The 21,152-nt window shown below is 44.1% G+C and overlaps 1 protein-coding gene across 1 annotated transcript in view; it reads right to left on the bottom strand.

Moving 5' to 3' along the window:
- The window catches only part of IGSF9B (immunoglobulin superfamily member 9B), a 131,791-nt gene that overhangs the window by 46,979 nt on the left and 63,660 nt on the right, over window positions 1–21,152 (bottom strand). Inside the window, exons 6-12 of the mRNA XM_058194822.1 lie at window positions 20,334–20,475; window positions 18,006–18,151; window positions 14,706–14,848; window positions 10,681–10,821; window positions 9,836–9,952; window positions 4,939–5,089; window positions 2,460–2,583 (exon numbers count right to left, since the gene is read on the bottom strand). Coding sequence (XP_058050805.1) covers window positions 2,460–2,583; window positions 4,939–5,089; window positions 9,836–9,952; window positions 10,681–10,821; window positions 14,706–14,848; window positions 18,006–18,151; window positions 20,334–20,475 — 964 coding nt within the window. The remainder of the gene's footprint in view (window positions 1–2,459; window positions 2,584–4,938; window positions 5,090–9,835; window positions 9,953–10,680; window positions 10,822–14,705; window positions 14,849–18,005; window positions 18,152–20,333; window positions 20,476–21,152) is intronic.

The following is a 21,152-nucleotide window of genomic DNA, read 5'->3' as shown; positions in this document are numbered from 1 at the left end:
GACTTTAGTTTTTGGGGAGGAAAATATGGAGAAAAACTTCTGCCTACCAAGTATTCATCTGGCTAGTCCTTAGCCTGATCAGCTTCAGCACATTAGCTCACTGGCTGGTTTTGAGGTTGGGGCTGGTTGGGGCTAAAAAACAGCTTCTAAAGCACAGCTGATCATCGGAGGGAGCAGCAATCAGAAAAGCAGGCAAAGCACGGAAGATTGTTTCGCTCACGTTGGGGCTGAAAAACAGCTTCAAAAGGGAGCTCCAGTGATTAAAGCAGGTGAGTGTGGAAAGGAGTAAGAGAAGGCAGCAGCTGTTCCAGGTAGCCATTTTGGGCACTGTGCATGGGGTTACATTCAGAGTATAAGACTCATCCAAATTTTCAGTCTCTTTTAGGAGGGAAAAAAGTGTCTCTTATACTCTGAAAAATACGGTAGTTATTTCAACGGGACTCCAGATGCAGGGATAGCTTTATTGGGGAGAAGAATTTTGAAGCTTACTAGAATGCCCTATATTTTCTTCGGTAAAATCTAAACAGCTATTTTGGAATGCTGAAAACTATTGCATAAGCGGTCCAGATACCTTTCTGGTATGACAGCTTTTTCACACTTCCATGTCACTCTTCGATGCTGCAGGTGGGAAGTGAAGTGTGAGCTAACCATCAACTTTCTACTGACATGTGATTTCTAAAATTAAACCCCCTACAAAGAAAGAACCTGGACAAAGCAGATGATTAGGAAGAGAAAATTTTCAATTCAAAATGGATATTGGCACCTAGAGCCCTCCGGATTGAGTTAGACCTACAGTAGGTAGCTGTATGGAAGAATGTAAATTGCCTGAAGCCCAATTCTAGTATATTTTAGAGGTATAATACATGGTGCACTCTGATGAATATAGGACCATTAAATTCCAGTGATTTTTAGCAAATATTGATATGGAAGCTCAGAAGACAACTTCTAAATAACGATTTCATCCAATTTACAAGAAGGCAGATGTGAATAGTTATATCACCACATAAATAATACACCAGCTTTTTCCAGCTGATGCTTTTTAGATATGTTGAGGGTGCATTTTCTTTAAGAAGGATAGATTACATAATACATAGGATGTACTAACCAATTGGAGGATTACACAACACTGGATTCAGCTAAATTAGATGTTCGGTTAATCCCGTGGTGGAAATCCAACTGTGTTTTTAGCTGTTGTGTGAAACAAGCCATCAAAGGATGCTATTGTATAGTTTATTTGGACCCAACAAATCACATGAATACAGCACTATTATGTCAGATTTAGAAATCAGCATTTTGAGTAAACTCAACTATTGTGTTTGAAGGTTTATTACGTCTTGTTCACTTGAGACCGACAGGTCTGAAGATGGACCACAGATGCGTTGCTGGTTAGGTGCCTTTTGTTTAGTGAACTGTAGAAGACATTTGCTTTTGTTGTGTTGTGTTGTGTTGTGTTGTGTTTTGCTTTGTTTCTTACTTGCAGAGGAAGAATGGATCAGTACTAGATCTGTATCACAAAGGCAAAATGTAATATTTAAGACTTTCCCTTCCCCCAGTCCGCTTGCGGCTGCTATTTCCCCGGGAATGCAAGCTACTGTTTCATTGTACAGATTAGGATAGCCACAGGTTTATCCAATTTAGCCAATCCAAATCCATTGTTTTTCCATGATTCAAATCCTGACTTGGAGATTCCTGATGGACTCTATTTAACTAAAAATCGAATGTACGAGGTCCAAGAGAGCATTTGATGTGATAGAATGGTCTATGCAAATTCCATGAAGAGTAATTCGGGTTCCGTCATGGAAGAAAAGCAAGATTTAAATGTCACTGATCATCTCTTCAGGATGGGGAAAGTCACCTTAAAAAGGGATAGACAAAGTGTCAGGCCTGGAAACCATACTAGGCCTTAGGTTTCCAGACGCTGCCACATTTTTCCCCTGAGGGGAAAAAGGGGGGTTGAGGGGTATGGTAACATTCTTCAAGCGGTCAAGGTCGGATTGTGTTCACATCTGCAGAAGGAGTGGCAAGAAGAGGTTTCGAATAAACTGGGAGAACGTGGGACCATGTGACCAGCAAAGGGGTTAGGGAGGTGGGACTCTTGGGGTTCGTATAACTGGGAAAAGAATCCGGCAGTTCAGTTTTGGAATTTCACTCATCGTGTGCCAGTTTCCTTATGCTAGTAAAGAACTCTGAAAGACAATGGCTTCTGAGTTTTTTTATGCAGAGGAGGTTTTTCTGGAACCTTGACACAAAGCCCTATTCCCTATGCCACAAAAGTCAGCTAATCAAGATCAGGGATTGCAAAACTCTCATTACTCAAATGGGGTACCTGCGTATTGTTGCTACGCAATCAACATTCAAGATAACTCAGTTGAAGGAGGACAAGGCCTCAAGTCTACTGTTCACATTGGCCAACTGGGAAAGAAAAGAAGCAGAGAGCAAAGCATGCTGGGATGACTCACAGAGGGCCGTACCAAACTGAGAATGTCTGTTCATATCCGCCATCGTAGCCAGGTTCCCAGGAAACGTTGGCTGAGGTCATGGAAACGGCAACGCGCACATTACTTGGGGCATGGGGACTTGTACCTGAAAACAAGGAGAGGGAAATTAGGACTATCAGGATTAATGCAACAGAGTTTAAACTAAGATGAAAGAAAGGAGGCACACAATGGATTTTCCTTTTAAATATGGATCATTGGAGAACCTTAACATTCCTGTGTTATCTATATATATAAAAGCCAAATACCACTCACACATCACGAAATCTCCAGAACGGTAAAGCCTACAAACTTGAAAGTTGGCACGTATGTTCCTCTTGGCTTCTAGGTGCTCGTTAAGAAAGGATTTTTCGAAATGACCATCAGATCATTAGTATTTCATATACGGTATTATATTCACACGCTCTGATGCTAAGGAGTTAGACGTTCTACTCCCCCCTCCCCACCTGAAAGGAACTCTGTCCCAACTGCCAGTTGCCTTATATTAACACGCCCTGATGCTACAGAGTTACACATTCTACATTAAGTTTCAGGCTTTACATGTCAATTTATCATGCCTGATCACATAGTTTTGTAACGAAGCATGGGTGTCCAGCTAGTTATCTTATAAACTAAAAGACATCAAGGAGCCTGCACAAAGGAATATAGACCCCCATGCAGAAAGCAACCCAGAATGCCACTCAGTCAACTTTCACTTAAAAGAGGAAAACAAATTGATAACAAACAAAATCAAATATAATATCATTATATTTAAATGGAAGTTCTCCAGGAAGCTTCTCCTAATAACAGAATGATCGGGGCTTAGCAGAGGGCAGAGAGCAGAATCATAGGCAAGACGGAACTGGGAAAATTTAATTGAAAGTGAGAAACGAGACCCTGGAAAATGCTGTTGCTCACAAAATGTTTCTCTGTACTGTCCAGCTTTTTTCCTCTAGTTAATTAATGCACCTGCTGTGCAGAACCACCTCCCTGCAGAGATTTAACTGGCCCCGATCCTGTTAGCCTTCCCGAAGGATTTCAAAACCTCAGGCTTTGGATCAGGATTGAAGAGAGCACGTCCTGTGAGGCGGAATACCTTATTTGAATGATGTATATCGTACTTTATTATCATTTCTCTAAACCAGAGGTCACCAACTGGTGGTCTGCGAGAAAATTTTGATGGTCAGCAGAAAAATTATTTGCATTTTTTATATTGCACTAAATCAGGAGTCACTGATTTAACTAAACTACGGCCGCTGGGCCGGATATGTGCAATGAATGGTTTTGTTGCTGCAGAGAGTCTCTCCCTTTGGGGTCTTTTTGTGTGGGTTGGAGGGGAGCAAAAATTCCGACTTGTGGTCTGCTTCAGCCTCCTGGTGCAGGGCTTTAGCCGAAGGCTAGAAGGAAGTGCCTCCGGTGGTGAATAACCAGAGGGCCTTGTTCCAGTGGCATCATGGCCTGGAACTGGCTGACCATCTCAACTCACCTGAGTACCCGGTACCTGGCCTTGCATTCCTGCAGGTCTTCCCTCTGCTTGGAAAGCCTATAGTCGTAGTTTTCAGAGAGGTGCTTCTGCTGAGCCTCCTTCTTGGTCAGATCTAATTTGACCTGAGCCAGCTGTTTTGCCAACTCTTTCTCATGGTGGATGCTTAGCTCCAGCAATTGCTTCCTGTTGGGGCCCTAAGGAGCCTGGGTGGGGAGGCGAGGAGTGGCTGGTAGGGGAGGGGTGTGTAAAGGCCGGCAAGGCGCCCCTTGACGTGAGTGACATCGAGTTGGCCACGCCCACCTGGCCAGTCATCAGGCAGATCATGTTAGTGGTCCACAGGATTTAAAATTATGAATTTAGTGGTCCCTGAAGTCCGAAAGGTTGGGAACTCCTGCTCTAAACAATTCAAGTTGGCAAACATATTTCTAATACTCCTTCCTCCTCCTATTTTGCCCACAATAACAAACCTGGGAGGTGGGTTGGGCTAAGAGAGAGTGATTGGCCCAAAGTCACCTAGTTGCCTTTGGTGTCTAAGGCAGGACTAGAACTCGCCATCCCCTGCTGATTAACCCAAAGTAAGCCAGCCAGTTTTCATGCCTGAGGTAGAACTAGAACTCACAATCTCCTGGCAATTAGCCCAATCATCAGCTAGCCAGTTTTCATGTCTAAGGTGGGACTAGAACTCAATGTTGCCTGGTGATTGGCCCAAAGTCACCCAGCCAGCTTTGTCAGGCTCTAATTTGTCTGATTCGTTCTTGTTACTCACTTTAGTTGTGGTATTGGGGAAACCACCACATGTTAAAACTGAGGTTGTTTGCTACACCGAATCATTTTTTGTGTGTGTGTATTGAGCAGCCATATAAAACTTTAAATTAAAAAAAAAAAAACCCTGGAGCAGAAATGTCACCAGTGTCCACAGTCCTCCCCAATGATCAACCAGCCGGTCATATCAACAATGCTTCCCAGCCTCATACCTACCAATGACGGTCAGATGTGTGCTTGCCGTGATGCTTGTGACGATGTTGGTGGCGACGCATTCCCATTCTCCGTGGTCATCCTTACTGAGAGATCGGAACTGGAGGCTTCCACTGGGAAGGGTGGTATGCCTACTTCTACTAGGCTTCCCTACCTTGGTCAAATAAGAGAGAAGGCCCAGGGAAGGAAGGAGAGAGAGGGATGGGGAGAAACACACACAGAGAGACAACTCAGAGGTATGTTGCAAATATCTGGACCAGTGGTGGGTTGTCCCCAGTTCGGTCCGGTTCTTGCGAATCGGTAGTAAAACCAGGGGGGAGGCTCCACCCACCCACCCGGATGTTATCATAGACGATCTGCAGAAGCTCGACGTGCTCGAGCGAAGCGATCGCACTTGCGCGATCCTGTGGCAAACCGGTAGTAAAAGGTAAGTAGAACCCACCCCTGATCTGGACATAGGGTGCTACTGTCTGCTAGGGAGTGAGAGGGGATCTCAGACAGAGAAACTCCATGTTCTGACCCAGTCTTAGCATGTAACGATAAGCCGCCTACTCACGAGTACAAACAAACCCCTTTTCAAACAGGGTAGGAACAGTCTTTTATTCACATGGATAAACAAAAATCAAATGTAATTAGTCCCGACAAACCTGGCCAAGAAATCCAAATTGTTTGCTGTATCCTAAAAGTGAACAGTTGTCTGAGACAACAGGCCACTGTCGTGTCCCACTCCTCCGCTGACGGCCGGGTCAGGGAAATCCGAATCAGGTTTGCCTCTGCAGCTCTGTCCAAAGTCCTAGCAAAGTCCTCAGAGCAGGCAGGAGACCAGTAAGTGACTTCAGCAAGATAAGTTCGACTTTTGCCTGACTCAGAGACTGCCAGAAAGTAGATCCTTTATATAGGCCATGGGGTGTGGCTCCATGACTCAGCACTCATTAAGGCCTGCCCCTCCCTTCTGTTGCCTCCGCTTCTCCAATCTTCTGATGCGAGGTCACTCCAATCAGCTGTTGTTGGGAGTAAACCCTCCTCAGGCTCACCTGCTGTGGAGGAGGGGAGGGGTTCAGCTGCTCCGTTTGCCTGGGCATGGAGTCAGGGCTGGGGCAGGGAGATGCTCCTTCTTCTGCAGTTTGTGTGGGCATGGAGCCAGGACTTGGGCCGGGAGGCATACATTCCTCAGTGTTCGGGAGCAGGTAAGAAGGCCCCGGCTGCTCTGAGGGCGGGCAAGACACAACAGCCACTCCCAAACCCCTACTATCTATTTCCCAGCCAAGGAGCGGCTGGCTAGCGTCTATGACTTCTTTTCCCTGAGAGCTGGCTTATTGCACTCCATTGCTCTCCTCTCCTCTCCTCTCCTCTCCTCTCCAGAAGTAAGGGGGGAGAGAGGGATGTTCATTTTATAACTGACTCAGCTATATCCAGGGGTGGGCTGCTGAGGTTTAGGGTTAGGGAGAACCTCTAGCTAAGATTCTGTACAGTTCAAAGAACCCCCAAATTCCATTTCTGACTGGCCCCGCCCACCCCACTCCGCCCTTCCCAGGAGTCCCCATGTGACCCGTTTTGGATGCAGGTAAATGCAGGGCATGCGCGGAGGCTCGAGGAGGGCAAAAAACAGGCCTACCGGAAGTTCAGGAAGGCTGGAAACGACCCCGTTTCCGGCCACCAAAGGGCCTCTGGAGCCTGTGGAGGCTGTTTTCGCCCTCCAGCAAGCTCGAAGAAAGCCTCCAGAGCCTGAGGAGAGCAAACACACACACACACACACACATACACACACACACACCGTGATGCAGGAGGCCAACTAGGCCACGCCCACCATGGCTACATCCACCCAGCAACCTGGCAGAAAACCCCTTGCTAAATTTTTTGAAGCCCACCCCTGGCTATGCCATAAACTTAAATTGGATCAGGTTCCATGGAACTGGCCACACCATCAAAGAGAAATTGGATCACATTCCATAAAATGTCTAAGGCTTCCGGTTCAGGGAATGCTCAAAATTTTAACCTCAGAAAAGGTACCTTTGTTGGCTTCTCTCACACAAATCCTCCTGTTCACTTTTTTTTTTAAAATTGGTGGTGATGCTAGGAAGCCAAGAGGTTTAGATACCTGATCTATCAAGCTGGGAAAGCTTCCAAATTGATTCTGAGGAAGTCCTCTGGATCTTGAGAAATCATAGAATTTCTCGGCTATTCATGAAAGCAGCCCGTTTGGGTCTTTCTCACACATTCCTTCTGAATTATTCTTGAAGCATGCAGTTCAGGGGTGAAATCCAGCAGGTTCTGACAGATTCTGGAGAAATGGTAGCGGAAATTTTGAGTAGTTCGGAGAACCGGCAAATACCACGTCTGGCTGGCCCCAGAGTGGGGAGGGAATGGGGATTTTGCAGTATCCTTCCCCCAGGAGTGGGGAGGGAATGGAGATTTTATAATATCTTTCTCCTGGAGGGTGGTGGGAATGGAGTTTTTGCAATATTCTTCCCCTGCCACGCCCACCAAGCCAGGCCCATCAAGCCACAGCACACCCACTAAGCCACGCCCACTGAACCAGTAGTAAAAAAAATGGATTTCACCACTAGTGCAGTTCCAGTAAATATTCCAGCCTAGTTCAGTGTTTCACTGCTTTAAAACAGAAGATGGAGCTAAAGACCCATCGATTTTCCTTCCCTTTAATAAATGAATACTAGTTTACTGATGAAGTCACAACTCCATTAAAATAAGGCAGCTTCTTTCCTGTTGGAGGACTGATAAAGGATGCTAATTATGTTTGCAATTAGGGACAATGATAGTAATAGCACTCACACTTATATACCACTTTACAGTGTTTTACAGCCTTCTCTAAGCAGTTTACAGAGTCAGCCTATTGCCCCCAATAATCTGGGTCCTCATTTTACGCATCTCGGAAGGATGGAAGGCTGAGTCAACCTTGAGTTGGTCAGGATCAAACTGCTGGCAGTTGGCAGAGTTAGCCTGCAATACTGCATTCTAATCATTGTGCCACCATAGTCCTTCCTTCCTTCCTTCCTTCCTTCCTTCCTTCCTTCCTTCCTTCCCCTTTGTCCCTTCCTTCTTTAGCAATAGCACTTAGACTTATATACTGCTTCACAGTGCTTTATAGCCCACTCTAAGCGGTTTACAGAATCAGCCTCTTGCCCCCAGCAATCTGGGTCCTCATTTTACTGACCTCAGAGGGATGGAAAGCTGAGTCAACCTTGAGCATGGTGAGATTTGAACTGCCAAATTGCAGGCAGCCAGCAGTCAGCAGAAGTAGCCTGCAGTACTGCACTCTAACCACTGCACCACCAAGGCTCTTGTGGATTTACTGCCTCCCAAGCTCCAGCTGATCGGGAGGAAATGGGGATTTTATAATAACCTTCTCCTGGATTGGGGTGGGAATGGAGATTTTACAGTACCCTCCCCATGCCACGCTCACCAAATCACGTCCAAAAAGCCATGCCATGCCCACCAAGCCACACCCACAGAACCGGTACTAAAAAAAATTGACATCTACCATTGCAACAAAGGCCACAAAATCAAGGTCAAAACGCTGAAGTTTGAACCTCTTATTGTGTTTCACATTAGTCTTTCCCCCAAGTTGGCTCCCTTCGCATCAATATGGTCTCATTGTTTAACTCCACCATGTTTGGCCCATCTAACTTATGCATGACTTCCGCTCCCCTCATCACTCACAACTCTAGGAGTCGAAGACCCAACACAAACTGAGACAGACCTGAACAGGGAGGTGTAAGAAGTGGAACTCAACATCTCCCCTCAGTGACAAGATCTCCTTCCCCCTTCAGTTCCCGGATGAAGTCCTAATGTGCCGTAATGAATCTCAAACCAAATTCACCGCGTGGGAGGATGAGCTAACTCTGGACTACTCAGAGAAAGATTCTGAAGGTGAAGGAGGGGCTAAGGTTGCCTTGGGCTCCTTCAAGGTCCCAGCTACACTTCCTAGAGTTCCTGCACCAGTGTTTCTCAACCATGGCAATTTTAAGCTGGGTGGACTCCAACTTCCACAATTCCCCATTTATTTATTTATTTATTTGTCACAACAGTATATGTAAGTATAAGCATGAAATAACTATACGAATTGGATACAATCAAAGGGAACATTAGGACAGGAACAGTAGGCACGCTGGTGCTCTTATGCATGCCCCTTAGGAATGGGGTGAGGTCAATAGTAGATAGTCTTTGTTTAAAGATTTTGGGATTTTGGAAAGAGACCACAGAGTCAGGTATTGCATTCCAGGCATTAATAACTCTGTTACTGAAGTCATATTTTCTACAATCAAGATTGGAGTGGTTCACTTTAAGTTTAAATCTATTGTGTGCTCGTGTATTGTTGCAATTGAAGCTGAAGTAGTCTTCAACGGGAAGGACATTGTAACAGATAGATTCTATGAGTTAAATTCAGGTCATGCCGAAGTCGGCGGAGTTCTAAATTTTCTAAGCCCAGGATTTCAAGTCTGGTGGCATAAGGTATTTTGTTGTGATCAGAGGAGTGGAGAACTCTTCTTGTAAAATATTTCTGGACACGCTCAATTGTATTAATGTCTGAAATGAGGTGTGAGTTCCAGACAGGTGAGCTGTATTCAAGAATTGGTCTAGAAAATGTTTTGCATGCTCTGATTAGTAGTGTAATCTTTCTGGAGAAGAAGCTACGCAAGTCTTAAATGTCTTAAAGCAAGCTGGCTGGAGAATTCTGGGTGTTGAAGTCCACAACTCTCCAAGGTTGAAGACCTACTGTCCTACATGCTTCCTGGCAAGGAGCTGGGTTTTTCCCGCCACCCACTTTGTAGGACAGGGCGAGAGTGGTAGAGCAGCCCCCAGTATGCTCTTACCGGGACAAAGGGGGGCTACTCATCAAAAGCCAAAGAGGCCCTGCAGATTTTTCTGAGAGGCCGGGTACCTTTCTCCAAGTGATGACAGGAAAGGGGTCTCCTGCTGCAGCACAGGGAATCAGGAGTTCTCTCCCTGCCTCTTGTCTGTACTCCCAGCCTGGTAGCACCGTGAAATAGGGTGGGTCCTGTGAAGCCAGAAAGGAAAAAATAAAGAACAATGACCATCCGATGCCTCTTGCTGAAAACCTGGAGCTGCCAGCCAACTGCGGGATTTTCAGCCGCTTACAGAGTTTGTCCAAAGGTGAACAAATGGTTGGTCTCCGAACCCTGATCCACCTTCAGTCCGGGTTGCCCAACCTTGGCCACTTTAAGACCCGTGGACTTCAACTCCCAAAATTCTTTTTTTCTTTTTGTTACTTCTTTTTTTTTTTTAGTTTATAAGGTTTTTTATTTTATTTCACATAGACATATTATAAATGTACAGTCTCTTATCCGTTATTAATCATATATATACTCTTTACAATTTCATATTATATTTGTATTTGTATTTGTATTTGTATTTGTATATACTAGGGGCTGCTCTTCTACCAATCCTTCTCTCTTGTTTTATAACAATCCTTCTTATCTTTCTTCTCTCTTTCCCTTCCCTCCTTTTTTCCTTTTCTACTTTCTTCTTTCCTCCTCTCCTTCCTTTTCTCTACTTTCTCTTCCCATCCCCCACTCCTCACTTCTTCCCCCCTTTCTATCCTTCTCTCCTACTCTTTTTCCCCTTCCTTCCTTTCTTCTTCTCCTTTTCCCTTTCTTCTGTTCCTCTCTCCCCTTCTCCCCTCTCATTTGCCCTCTACTCCTCTTTCTACTCCCTCTCCCTTGTTTGTGCACATTCACACCTTCAAAAGAAATACCAATGAAATACCTTCAGTACCAATCGGGCAGGGGGCGATTGGCCCATAGTCCCCAGGGCATTATAAGGCACGCAGGTGTAGGTGCCAAGAGCATCTTCTGTTGCTTCTTCTATTCGAATGGAACCATCTTCCAAAAGACTCCAGCCTGAATACTGACAAAGCAATGGAAGAAATTAGATTTTGGCAGACGTGAGTTTCACAGGATAGAGGAGCAAAATCTGATAGCCAAGCATTTGGGGAATCTGAAATATCTTGGTCTAGAAAACATCCATATGCAGGAGATGAACAGGCTGAGCCCAAGGGCGGGGTCAAACATGTCATCAGTCTCAAGTCCCTTCACACCCACAAGAAATCTAAATCCAGTCCTCTATGAATTCTGTTGAAATTCTTATCTACCGCCCATTAACTTTGACTGTTAGTAGTTCAGATTCTTGTAGAGAACTTAAGTTTGCAATAAATCTATAGCTTCATTTGAACTGCCCAGACTCCTGATTTCCTGCACTCGACATCGTATTTAATTAATCAAAGCTATTGCTTGGACCAGAATAGTTCAACCTCCCCCCATCAGGCAAAAGCATCCACAACCATTTGCAAATATCCAAACAGAAGCTTTATTATTAGTCACCCATGTTACAAGAATCTCGCCAGATTGTCTGCCTTCCTTTGGGAATGGCAACAAAAGCCTTCAAGGATTCTGGGGCAGGCCCGGCCTATGCCTCTTACTGCAGTGCAATGATTCTAAACTCAGGTCCTTCTTGATCCCTCCCTCCACTTTGAATTCTGTTGAATTCTTATCTACCGCCCATTAGCTTTGACCATTAGTAGTTCAGATTCTCTGGAGATTCCACTCACCTGGGTTTTGATACAATGTTTTTGATTTATTGATAGGCATCCCTCTAATATTTGCAACACAACATCAACTTATATAGTCTTCATCTTCTCCCCCTATTGCCACCACCACTGTCCGTTTTTTCTTTAACACAATTCAGTAACAATAGTTATGATTTCGGGAGGAAGGCCATACGGGAATCATAGTCTTAAGCAGTGTTTGTCAAGCTTGCAACTTGAAGATGCATAGACCTCAACTCCCAGAATTCCCTTGCCAGAGAAGCTTAAACATTAAAGATTAATTTGGATGGCAGATGTAAAAGTTAGGTCCTTTTCAGAGATGTCCCCAAGTTATGGAGATACCTTCAGAAGTCCTTGTGGGATCCATGTTAATTGGTTGGTTTCTACAAAGCAAGGAATAGTCTAGCAAGTACCTGTTCATTCATTAGATGAATGTTCAGGTGAAGAACACATAACAAGGCCGGGGTCATGCACACATTAGTGAACAAGAACTGGGTCAATATCAATGGATGGACCATTCTGGACTAATCCTGAAGCCTAGCTGATGATGTTCATCCATTGTGTTCAAAGAGGACCTTGACATCTAACAGCTGATACAGATACAGGTTAACAGAGTTGGAAGGGACCTTGTAGGTCATCTACTCCAACCCTCCCACCCAAGCAGGAGACCCCCACACCATTTCTGACAGATGGCAGTCCGGTCTCTTCTTGAAAGCTTCCAGGGATGAAACTCCCACAACTTCTGAAGGCAACTTCTGTTCCATGGGTCGATTGTTCTCACTGTCAAAAAATTTCTTCTTATTTCCAGGTTGAATCTTTCCTTAATCAGTTTCCATCCATTATTCCTTGTCTGGCCTTCAGGTGCTTTGGAAAATAACTTGACCCCCTTCCTCTCTGTGGCAGCCTCTCAAATATTAGAAGACTGCTATCCTCTCTCCCCTGGTCCTTCTCTTCACTAGACTAGCCAGGCTCAGTTCCTGCAACCGTTCAACGTATGTTTTAGCCTCCAGTCCCCTAATCATCCTGGTTGCTCTTCTCTTTCTAGAGTCTCAACATCTTTTTTATAGCGTGATGACCAAGAGCTAATGCTCTTCAACCCAAAACTTCAGATTTACATACACAGGTCAGGAACCATAGCAGTAAGAGCTTAGAAGGCGCTGGAGATATGGTTTGAGATGACCCCCAAGGTTACTTAAGTTAGAGAGTTGTGAGAAAACTTTCCGCTACTGTGTTTATAGTTCCATATGAAGCAATTTGACAGATACCATATTACAGAAAAATGAAAAGCAAGCTCAGCAATCCAATTAGATTTATCTGTGCAGAAAAAGGATGTTGTCCCTTTAGGGGGGAAGAGAAGGGGAAAAAATCTGATCAAATATTAGGCTTTGAAAATAATCATTGGTTTCAATAGGTGAATAAAGCATGTGAAGAAATCTCTTGGGTAGAAATTAATGAGCTTTCGAGCTTTGGTTTTGACTTTGTCTCTTTTAAGCTAGACCAGCTGTGCTGAAGATGAAAGGCATAGCCATGAATGACCCTGTCTTTAAAACAAGGTATCGTCTTTAAACCATTAATATTTTTTTTAAAGTAAGAATTCTAAATATTGAGCGTTCTGCTTAAATATTTAGACTTCATGAAGTCCTCAATAGGAATTTTAAACCAAGATTATAGCAGAGGGAAGTCTCATTAAAGAGGTTCTTTTCACTGCTAATAAATGCAGGTAGTCCTCGATTTACGGCCGCCATTGAGCCCTTAAATTTATATTGGCTAAGCGAGATGTTTGTTCAGCGGGTTTTTGTCCCATTTTACAACCTCTCTTGCCATAGTTGTGAAGCGAATCTGGTTTTTGCTTCTCAGGAGATCACCAAAGGGGATCACATGATCCCGGGACACTGCAACTGTCATAAATATGAATCAGTTGCCAGCTGTCTGGATTGTGACCATGTGATCACGGGGATCTTGCAACGCTTACATGAAAAATGGTCAGGTCACTTTTTTCAGTGACGTCATAACTTTGAGCCCTCATCCGGGCCTTCCCCAGAGTCCGGGACTGGCCCATGGTCCTCCCCAGCCTCCTCACTGTCTGACTCTGTTGCCAGCTCCACTTTTGTGGCAACACTTTTGCACCAACAAACTCACAAGGTAGCCGTGTAGATGAAAGAGGAACTGTTGTGACTCGTCCTCCCTCCTCTCCTCAGCCGGGCCCCTCCCGTCTCCAACCGGGCCTTTTATCAGACTCCGAGTCTGATAATGAAGATGAAAGGCTTGTCATGCCTCCAGCCCCCAGCCCTGGCCCCATGGCCGGAGAGGATTCAGGGAGTGAAAGGACCAGCCCGATAAACCTCACTCATACAGCGTGGGTTCCTTTGGCTCAGCCTTCAGAGCAGGAAGCCAACCAAGTGATAGCCAAGGAGGCCGTGATAGCTCAGGCTGTAAGAAGCCTGTTATTAGAACACAGCAGCCTGCAATTACTGCAGGTTCAAGCCCGGCCCGAGGTTGACTCAGCCTTCCATCCTTTATAAGGTAGGTAAAATGAGGACCCAGATTGTTGGGGGGGCAATAAGTTGACTTTGTAAATATACAAATAGAATGAGACTATTGCCTTATACACTTTAAGCCGCCCTGAGTCTTCGGAGAAGGGCGGGATATAAATGTAAATTTAAAAAAAAAAGTGGTGGAATTACCTGGGCCTACTCCCTCTGACCCCTCCCTTTCCCAGACACTGACAGCAGATCCAGCTGAAAACAATTCAGGGTGGGTGGATCCTCGCTTCCGGAGATCTGAGAGGCAACGCCAGCAGAAGGAAGGGAGGGGCAGGCCTGGATAAATGCTGAGTCATGGAGCCACACCCCACAGCCTATATAAAGGACCTGCTTTTGGCATTCCAACCTTGAGTCAAGCAAAGTCTTATCTAGTTTGCTGATATCGGACTCGATCGCTGAAGTCACAACTTGGACTCCTGCCTGCCCTGATAAACCTTGAAGGGACTTGGCAAGCTGCAAAGGCTTCGTTGCCAAGTTTGTTACGGACTTCTTGGACTCGTTCGTCAGAGTGGGAGTGGGACACGGCGGGAACTGTGGACCCTTTTGCATAAACCTTGAACTTTCTGGAGGAAGGAGGGGAGAAAAATGCAACCCACCTTTGCAATTCTTTTTTTTTTTAAAGGAAATAAATAAAGCACGCCCACCTTTTCAATGTGCAAAGGGCGTCCGTCTTTGTTCCATTTGACCAAGGAAACGGGTGGCTGAGCTTCAACCGGGCAACGGATGTATCCATGAATCCCCACTGGAACGTATATGATGGGTGGCATGTTCACCACCCTGGCAGGATCTGAATTGGAGGCAATCAGAAGTTATGAAGAAGTGCGTAATCATTTAATAATAATATCAGAGTTGGAAGGGCCTCTGTGGCTCAGACTGGTAAGACAGTCTGTTGTTAACAGCAGCTGCTTGCAATTACTGCAGGTTCAAGCCCCACCAGGCCCAAGGTTGACTCAGCCTTCCATCCTTTCTAAGGTAGGTAAAATGAGGAACCAGATTGTTGGGGGCAATAAAAGTTGACTTTGTATATAATATACAAATGGATGAAGACTATTGCTTGACATAGTGTAAGCCGCCCTGAGTCTTCGGAGAAGGGCGGGATATAAATGCAAAATTTTAAAAAAGGGACCTTGGAGGTCTTCTAGTCCAACCCCCTGCCCAGGCAGGAAACCCTACATCATATAAAACAAATGGCTATCCAATCTCTTCTTTAAAAACTTCCAGTGTTGGAGCATTTACAACTTCCGCAGGCAAATTGTTCCACTGCTTAATTGTTCTCATTGTCAGGAAATTTCTCCTTAGTTCTAAATTGCTTCTCTCCTTGATTAGTTTCCACCCATTGCTTTTTGTCCTGCCCTCAGATGCTTTGGAGAATAGCTTGACTCCTTCTTCTTTGTGGCAGCCCCTGAGATATTGGAACACTGCTATCATGTCTCCCCTAGTTCCTTCTTTTCATTAAACTAGACATACCCAGTTCCTGCAACCGTTCTTCATATGTTTTAGCCTCCAGTCCCCTAATCATCTTTGTTGCTCTTCTCTGCACTCTTTCTAGAGTCTCAACATCTTTTTTACATCATGACAACCAAAACTGAATGCAGTATTCCAAGTATGGCCTTACCAAGGCATTATAAAGTGATATTAACACTTCACATGATCTTGATTCTATCCCTCTGTTTATGCAGCCCAGAACTGTGTTGGCTTTTTTGGCAGCTGTTGCACACTGCTGGCTCATATCTAAATGGTTGTCCACTAGGACTCCCAGATCCCTCTCACAGTTACTACTATTGAGCAAGGTACCACGTACCCGGTACCTGTGCATTTTGGTTTTTTGGCCTAAATGTAGAACCTTACTTTTTTCACTGTTGAATTTCATTTTGTTAGATAGTGCCCAATGTTCAAGTCTGTCAAGATCTTTCTGTATCTTGAGCCTTGATGAAAGGCTTTCATAAAGATGTTTCTTTATGAAACATCTGGACTTTTCTTTGCTCAACTCCAAACTGGTTGAAAGGCACGTATTTCTACTGCAGCTTGCCTAAAACAAGGAACGGGAAAAGAATAGTAACATTTTTTTTTAATGGCCTCCCAAGCCCATATGCTAATTTAGCAATGTTCATTACTGCCACCAAAGACTATTATATTCAGACTCATTATCTTTTCTAAAGCCATTAGCATATCACTTAGCATCTGCACGAAGCTTTGGGCTTGGAAACTGAATTTCCCCTATCTGCACTTAGCTCTAAGAAATAGACTTGGGGGCTGGAAAATAGAAGTGTCTACGTTTTTGCTCACCTCCACGATCAACACTAAAATATTTAGCCTGGCTTTAAAAAATGTTTTCACAAAAATGCTGCCTACGCAGATTTAGCAGGTGCAAAAGCCTTCTGTGAAAACTGGAGAGGTAGAAAACTATTGACAAATAATGATGGGTATAGGACAAACAGATGCCCATTTTGGCACAGTCACTCAAGAATGGGCTTGGAGTGACTTTTAAAGACAACTTGAAGACTGGCAAAATTGCAAAGGCAAAGGAAAAGTTTAAAAAAGCGAGTGGAATCAAATCGGTGACTTGGGATGTAACCCGTTTCACCTGCTACAAATTCAACCTGAAATTGGACAAGTCCTTCTTAGGAGACATATCTAAGATAGCTTTAAAGGTCGGTCTGTTTTCTTCCTTGGTCTCCCCTAACCCTAACCTTAACTCTCCCCTAGGAGTCTCAAAAGGCATAGGAAGTTGTAAATTCAAATCCAGGCTATTCCCATCCTCCTAGTAGATTCAGATCATTGTTCCTACATTGGAACAGATGGTGAGGGGGAGGGTGGTTTCTCACACCTTACTCTAGTGGTGGAATTCATTTTTTTTTTTACTACTGGTTCTGTGGGCATGTCTTGGTGGGCGTGGTGTGGCTTGGTGGGCGTGGCTTGGTGGGCATGGCCGGGGAAGGATACTGCAAAATCCCCATTTCCACCCCACTCCAGGGGAAGGATACTGTTAAATCTCCATTCCCTCCCCAATCCAGGGGAAGATTACTGCAAAATCCCCACTTCCTCCCAGTCAGCTGGGAATTGGGAGGCAGAGAATAGATGGGGGTGGTTCACCAAAAAAGCACAACAAAGAATTTCTTTCTGTGCCAACTCAGAACGTTCAAACTGCACAAGGAGCTGCTGATTCAGTTCTACGGAGGAATTATTGAGTCTGTCATCTGCACCTCTATAACTGCCTGGTTCGGTTCTGCAACCCAACAAGAAAGACACAGACTTCAGAGGATAATTAGAACTGAAGAAAAAACAATTACTACCAACCTGCCTTCCATTGAGGACCTGTATATTGCATGAGTCAAAATAAGGGCTGTGAAAGTAATTACAGACCTCTCACATCCTGGACATAAACTGTTTCAACTCCTACCCTCAAATCGACACTATAGAGCACTGCACACCAGAACAACTAGACACAAGAACAGTTTTTTCCAGAACGCCACCACTCTGCTAAACAAATAATTCCCTCAACACTGTCAACCTATTTACTAAATCTGCACTACTATTAATCTTCTCATCGTTCCACCTCCTTCCAATTATGACTGTAACTTTGTTGCTTGTATCCTTACAATTTATACTGATATTGTTTCCTGATTGCTTATTTGTAGCCTGTGACTATCATTAAGTGTTGTAAGTGTTGTACCTTGATGAACGTATATTTTCTTTTATGTACACTGAGAGCATATATATACCTAAGACAAATTCCTTGTGTGTCCAATCACACTTGGCCAATAAAAATTCTATTCTATTCTATTCTATTCTATTCTATTCTATTCTATTCATTTCTTTGTTGCTTTTCTCTGCAACTCTTTTTAGAGTCTCAACGTCTTTTTTATATCATGGCACCCAAAAACAACGACGTAGGTCTCCTACTCAACCCCATAAATGTGTTCCCCTTGGGCAAACCCACTCACATTGCACAGTCAGATAGGCAGAGGCTGAAGGGGACCGGCCGAGGCTGTTGCTTGGAATGCAGGTGTATTTCCCGGCGTCTTCCGGTTTGACTCGGAAGATGATCAGCGTCCCATCAATCAGAATCCGTACTCTTAGTTTTAGGTCACTGTAGGTGAAATGAGAAACAAAGAGAGGAGCGGGCCCACAGTAACAAACTAGACATTGTTTCATATTGCCATATTTTTCGGAGTATAAGACGCACCTTAGTTTTTGGGGAGGAAACTAAGAAAAAAGCTGATTGGCAGGTGGATCGGCCTCCCGGAATACCTCCAACCAGCTGTTCCCAGAGGTGAATTTTAGCAACAGGTTCTTGGTTGGGAGCTCTGTGCCTTGCTTTTTTTTTTTCTGCTTTTTTTTCTGCGTCTGAAATTCCGTTTCAGAAAAAACATTTTTCTGCCTCTGAAAGCCTCCAAAACAGAGCTTCAGAAAAAAAAGCCTCTGAAGCTCTGTTTGGGAGCTTTTTTTCTGAAGCTCTGTTTGGGGGCTTCGTTTCTGAAGCTTCCTTTTGATGCTTTTTTCATCCTCTGAAACTTCTGTTTGAGAAGCTGGGTGGGACTACATTCGAAGTATAAGACGCATCCAGATTTTCACCCTCTTTTTTTGTGGGGGGAAAGGGTGCGTCTTATACTCCGAAAAATATGGTAAGTTTCTCCTGGATAAAGTCACTTTCCATGAAGAAGGGGGCTGCCTTCATCGTTCTCTACTCCAGCTGATGCCAATTTGATGGGGCCTCATATCACAGCAGGCTGGGAATAATAACTGCAATCATCTCCTTTTAATGAGCCCGTAACCCCTTGCGAAGTGGAGTCTGGGCAACTGAATGGAGCTAGCAGAGTGTTTTAATGGCTGGATGCCCTTCCTGTCGCCAATGCAGAGTTATGTTCAGCAGATATATCTTCATTGTGCCCAGAAAGAGAAATATCTGCCTCTACCTAGGATTGAACTCACAGCCTCCGGATTGTGAGGCGAGAGCTCCACCTCTAGGCCACTGCACCACTCGGGAATAATAACTGTAATGCTTTTCCTAAATTAAACACACATGCTTGATTTCCTTAAAGACCAGGCAAAGAGAGAAGAAGAACACCGTTCAAATCTCCATTTGCCCCTCAATTTTCAAGGATATCGCCAGGTGGGATCGGTTGGTACCCCCTGAGTTGTTGTAACCTCTGAGATTCAGGTCTGGACTCACTTCTTCCTCTTCTTTTTAAAGTTTTATTAAATATACAATTTAAAAACATTAGACATGATGCGACTTGTCTGGCACATACTTTTTTAACACTTTTTCTTTTCTGTAGATTACAGTATAACATCATGCATATTCCATATATTCTATTTGTACGTTCAATCACACTCCACTGACATACATATTCCCTTCGTATCTATTCAAATCCTGCCAACAAAATATTGGCCTGTGCAGAAATGGACAGGTTAACAATGGAGCTCAAAGATAAAGATGAATAGGAATTCTATTTAACCTGGAATAGATTTTATAAATGGCTAGAGAGAAGGAGGAATGTAGGGATAGAGATTTAGAAACAAAGTGAAGAATAAGGGAGAAAAATAAATAAAATAAAACCGCTCCCATCTCAATTGCAGAAAATATGACTTCATTAACAGAGTTGTTAATGTCTAGAATGCACTACCAGACTCTGTGGTCTCATCCCCAAACCCCCAAAACGTTAACCTAAGACTGTCTACTATTGACCTCACCCCAATTCCTAAGAGGTCTGTAAGGGACGTGCATAAGAGCACCAGAGTGCCTACCGTCCCTGTCCTAATGTTCCCTTAATTGTATTCATATATTTTTTTTGCATTTATATCCCGCCCTTCTCCGAAGACTCAGGGTGGCTTACACTATGTCAAGCAACAGTCTTCATCTATTTGTATATTATATACAAAGTCAACTTATTGCCCCCAACAATCTGGGTCCTCATTTTACCTACCTTATAAAGGATGGAAGGCTGAGTCAACCTTGGGCCTGGTGGGACTTGAACCTGCAGTAATTGCAAGCAGCTGCTGTTAATAACAGACTGCATTAGTCTGTTGAGCCACCAGAGCCCCCAAAACTTTAACCTAAGACTGTCTACTGTTGACCTCACCCCAGGAGATTTGGGGATGAGACCACAGAGTCTGGTAGTGCATTCCAGACATTAACCACTCTGTTACTGAAGTCATATTTTAAAATATTCAATTCAGGCTTATACTTATATGTATTATCTAGTACGTACTCGACTAAATAAATAAATAAATAATATAAGAAATATTAGATAGGCGTAAACTGGACTCACTTCTTAAAGTACACATTGTCTTCTTCCCAGTGCCAAGTGTAGGTCAGGTTGCCTGGATAGGCCTCTGCCTGGCAGGTGAACATTGCGTCTTGGGAGATGTTAACGGTGATATTCTCCGGGGGAGAAACGATAAAAGGGGGCCCTATGGGAAACCAAGAGACAAACAGTTACCTCAGCAGACGAAAAAGGAAGATGAGTTCATAAGCAGGAGCTGCAGAGGTCATGCAAAGATCAGTCGCAGCTCTTTGGGGATCAAGGCACCCATCAGGTCCCCTCCGTACGCTCAGCTCGTCAGCTAAACTACTAGCAATACCAGGAGCTGTAGCTTTAACACCTCTGGGGGGAGTATCAGTTGAAGAAGGAGGTAAGGGACAGAAAGTGGCTGAGTTAATTAATCACCCCACCATCAAAGCCGACACCTGCCAGAGGGCAGAACAACTTGAAGAAGTAAACGGCAAGATTGGAAAAATGCAGGGAGAGACCTGGCCCATAGAAATCGCCAAGAGTCGGACATGATGGAAGAGATGGAGCCATCATCCCCAATTAATCACTCAAGGGTGGCATCCAGTTTTGCTTAGTCTGCAAAAATATGGATCACCCACAAGAGTTGAGCTACTTTAAATGATAGATAAATAAATTATAGATAGATAGATAGATAGATAGATAGATAGATAGATAGATAGATAGATAGATAGATAGATAGATAGATAGATAGATAGATGATAGATGATAGATGATAGATGATATATGATAGATGATAGATGATAGATAGAGACAGACAGATCAAACCAGACCAGACCAGACCAGACCAACAAATGA

The sequence above is a fragment of the Ahaetulla prasina genome, chromosome 9, assembly GCF_028640845.1.
Source record: "Ahaetulla prasina isolate Xishuangbanna chromosome 9, ASM2864084v1, whole genome shotgun sequence".
NCBI lineage: Eukaryota > Metazoa > Chordata > Lepidosauria > Squamata > Colubridae > Ahaetulla > Ahaetulla prasina.
This window is presented reverse-complemented; position numbering and strand designations above follow the sequence as displayed.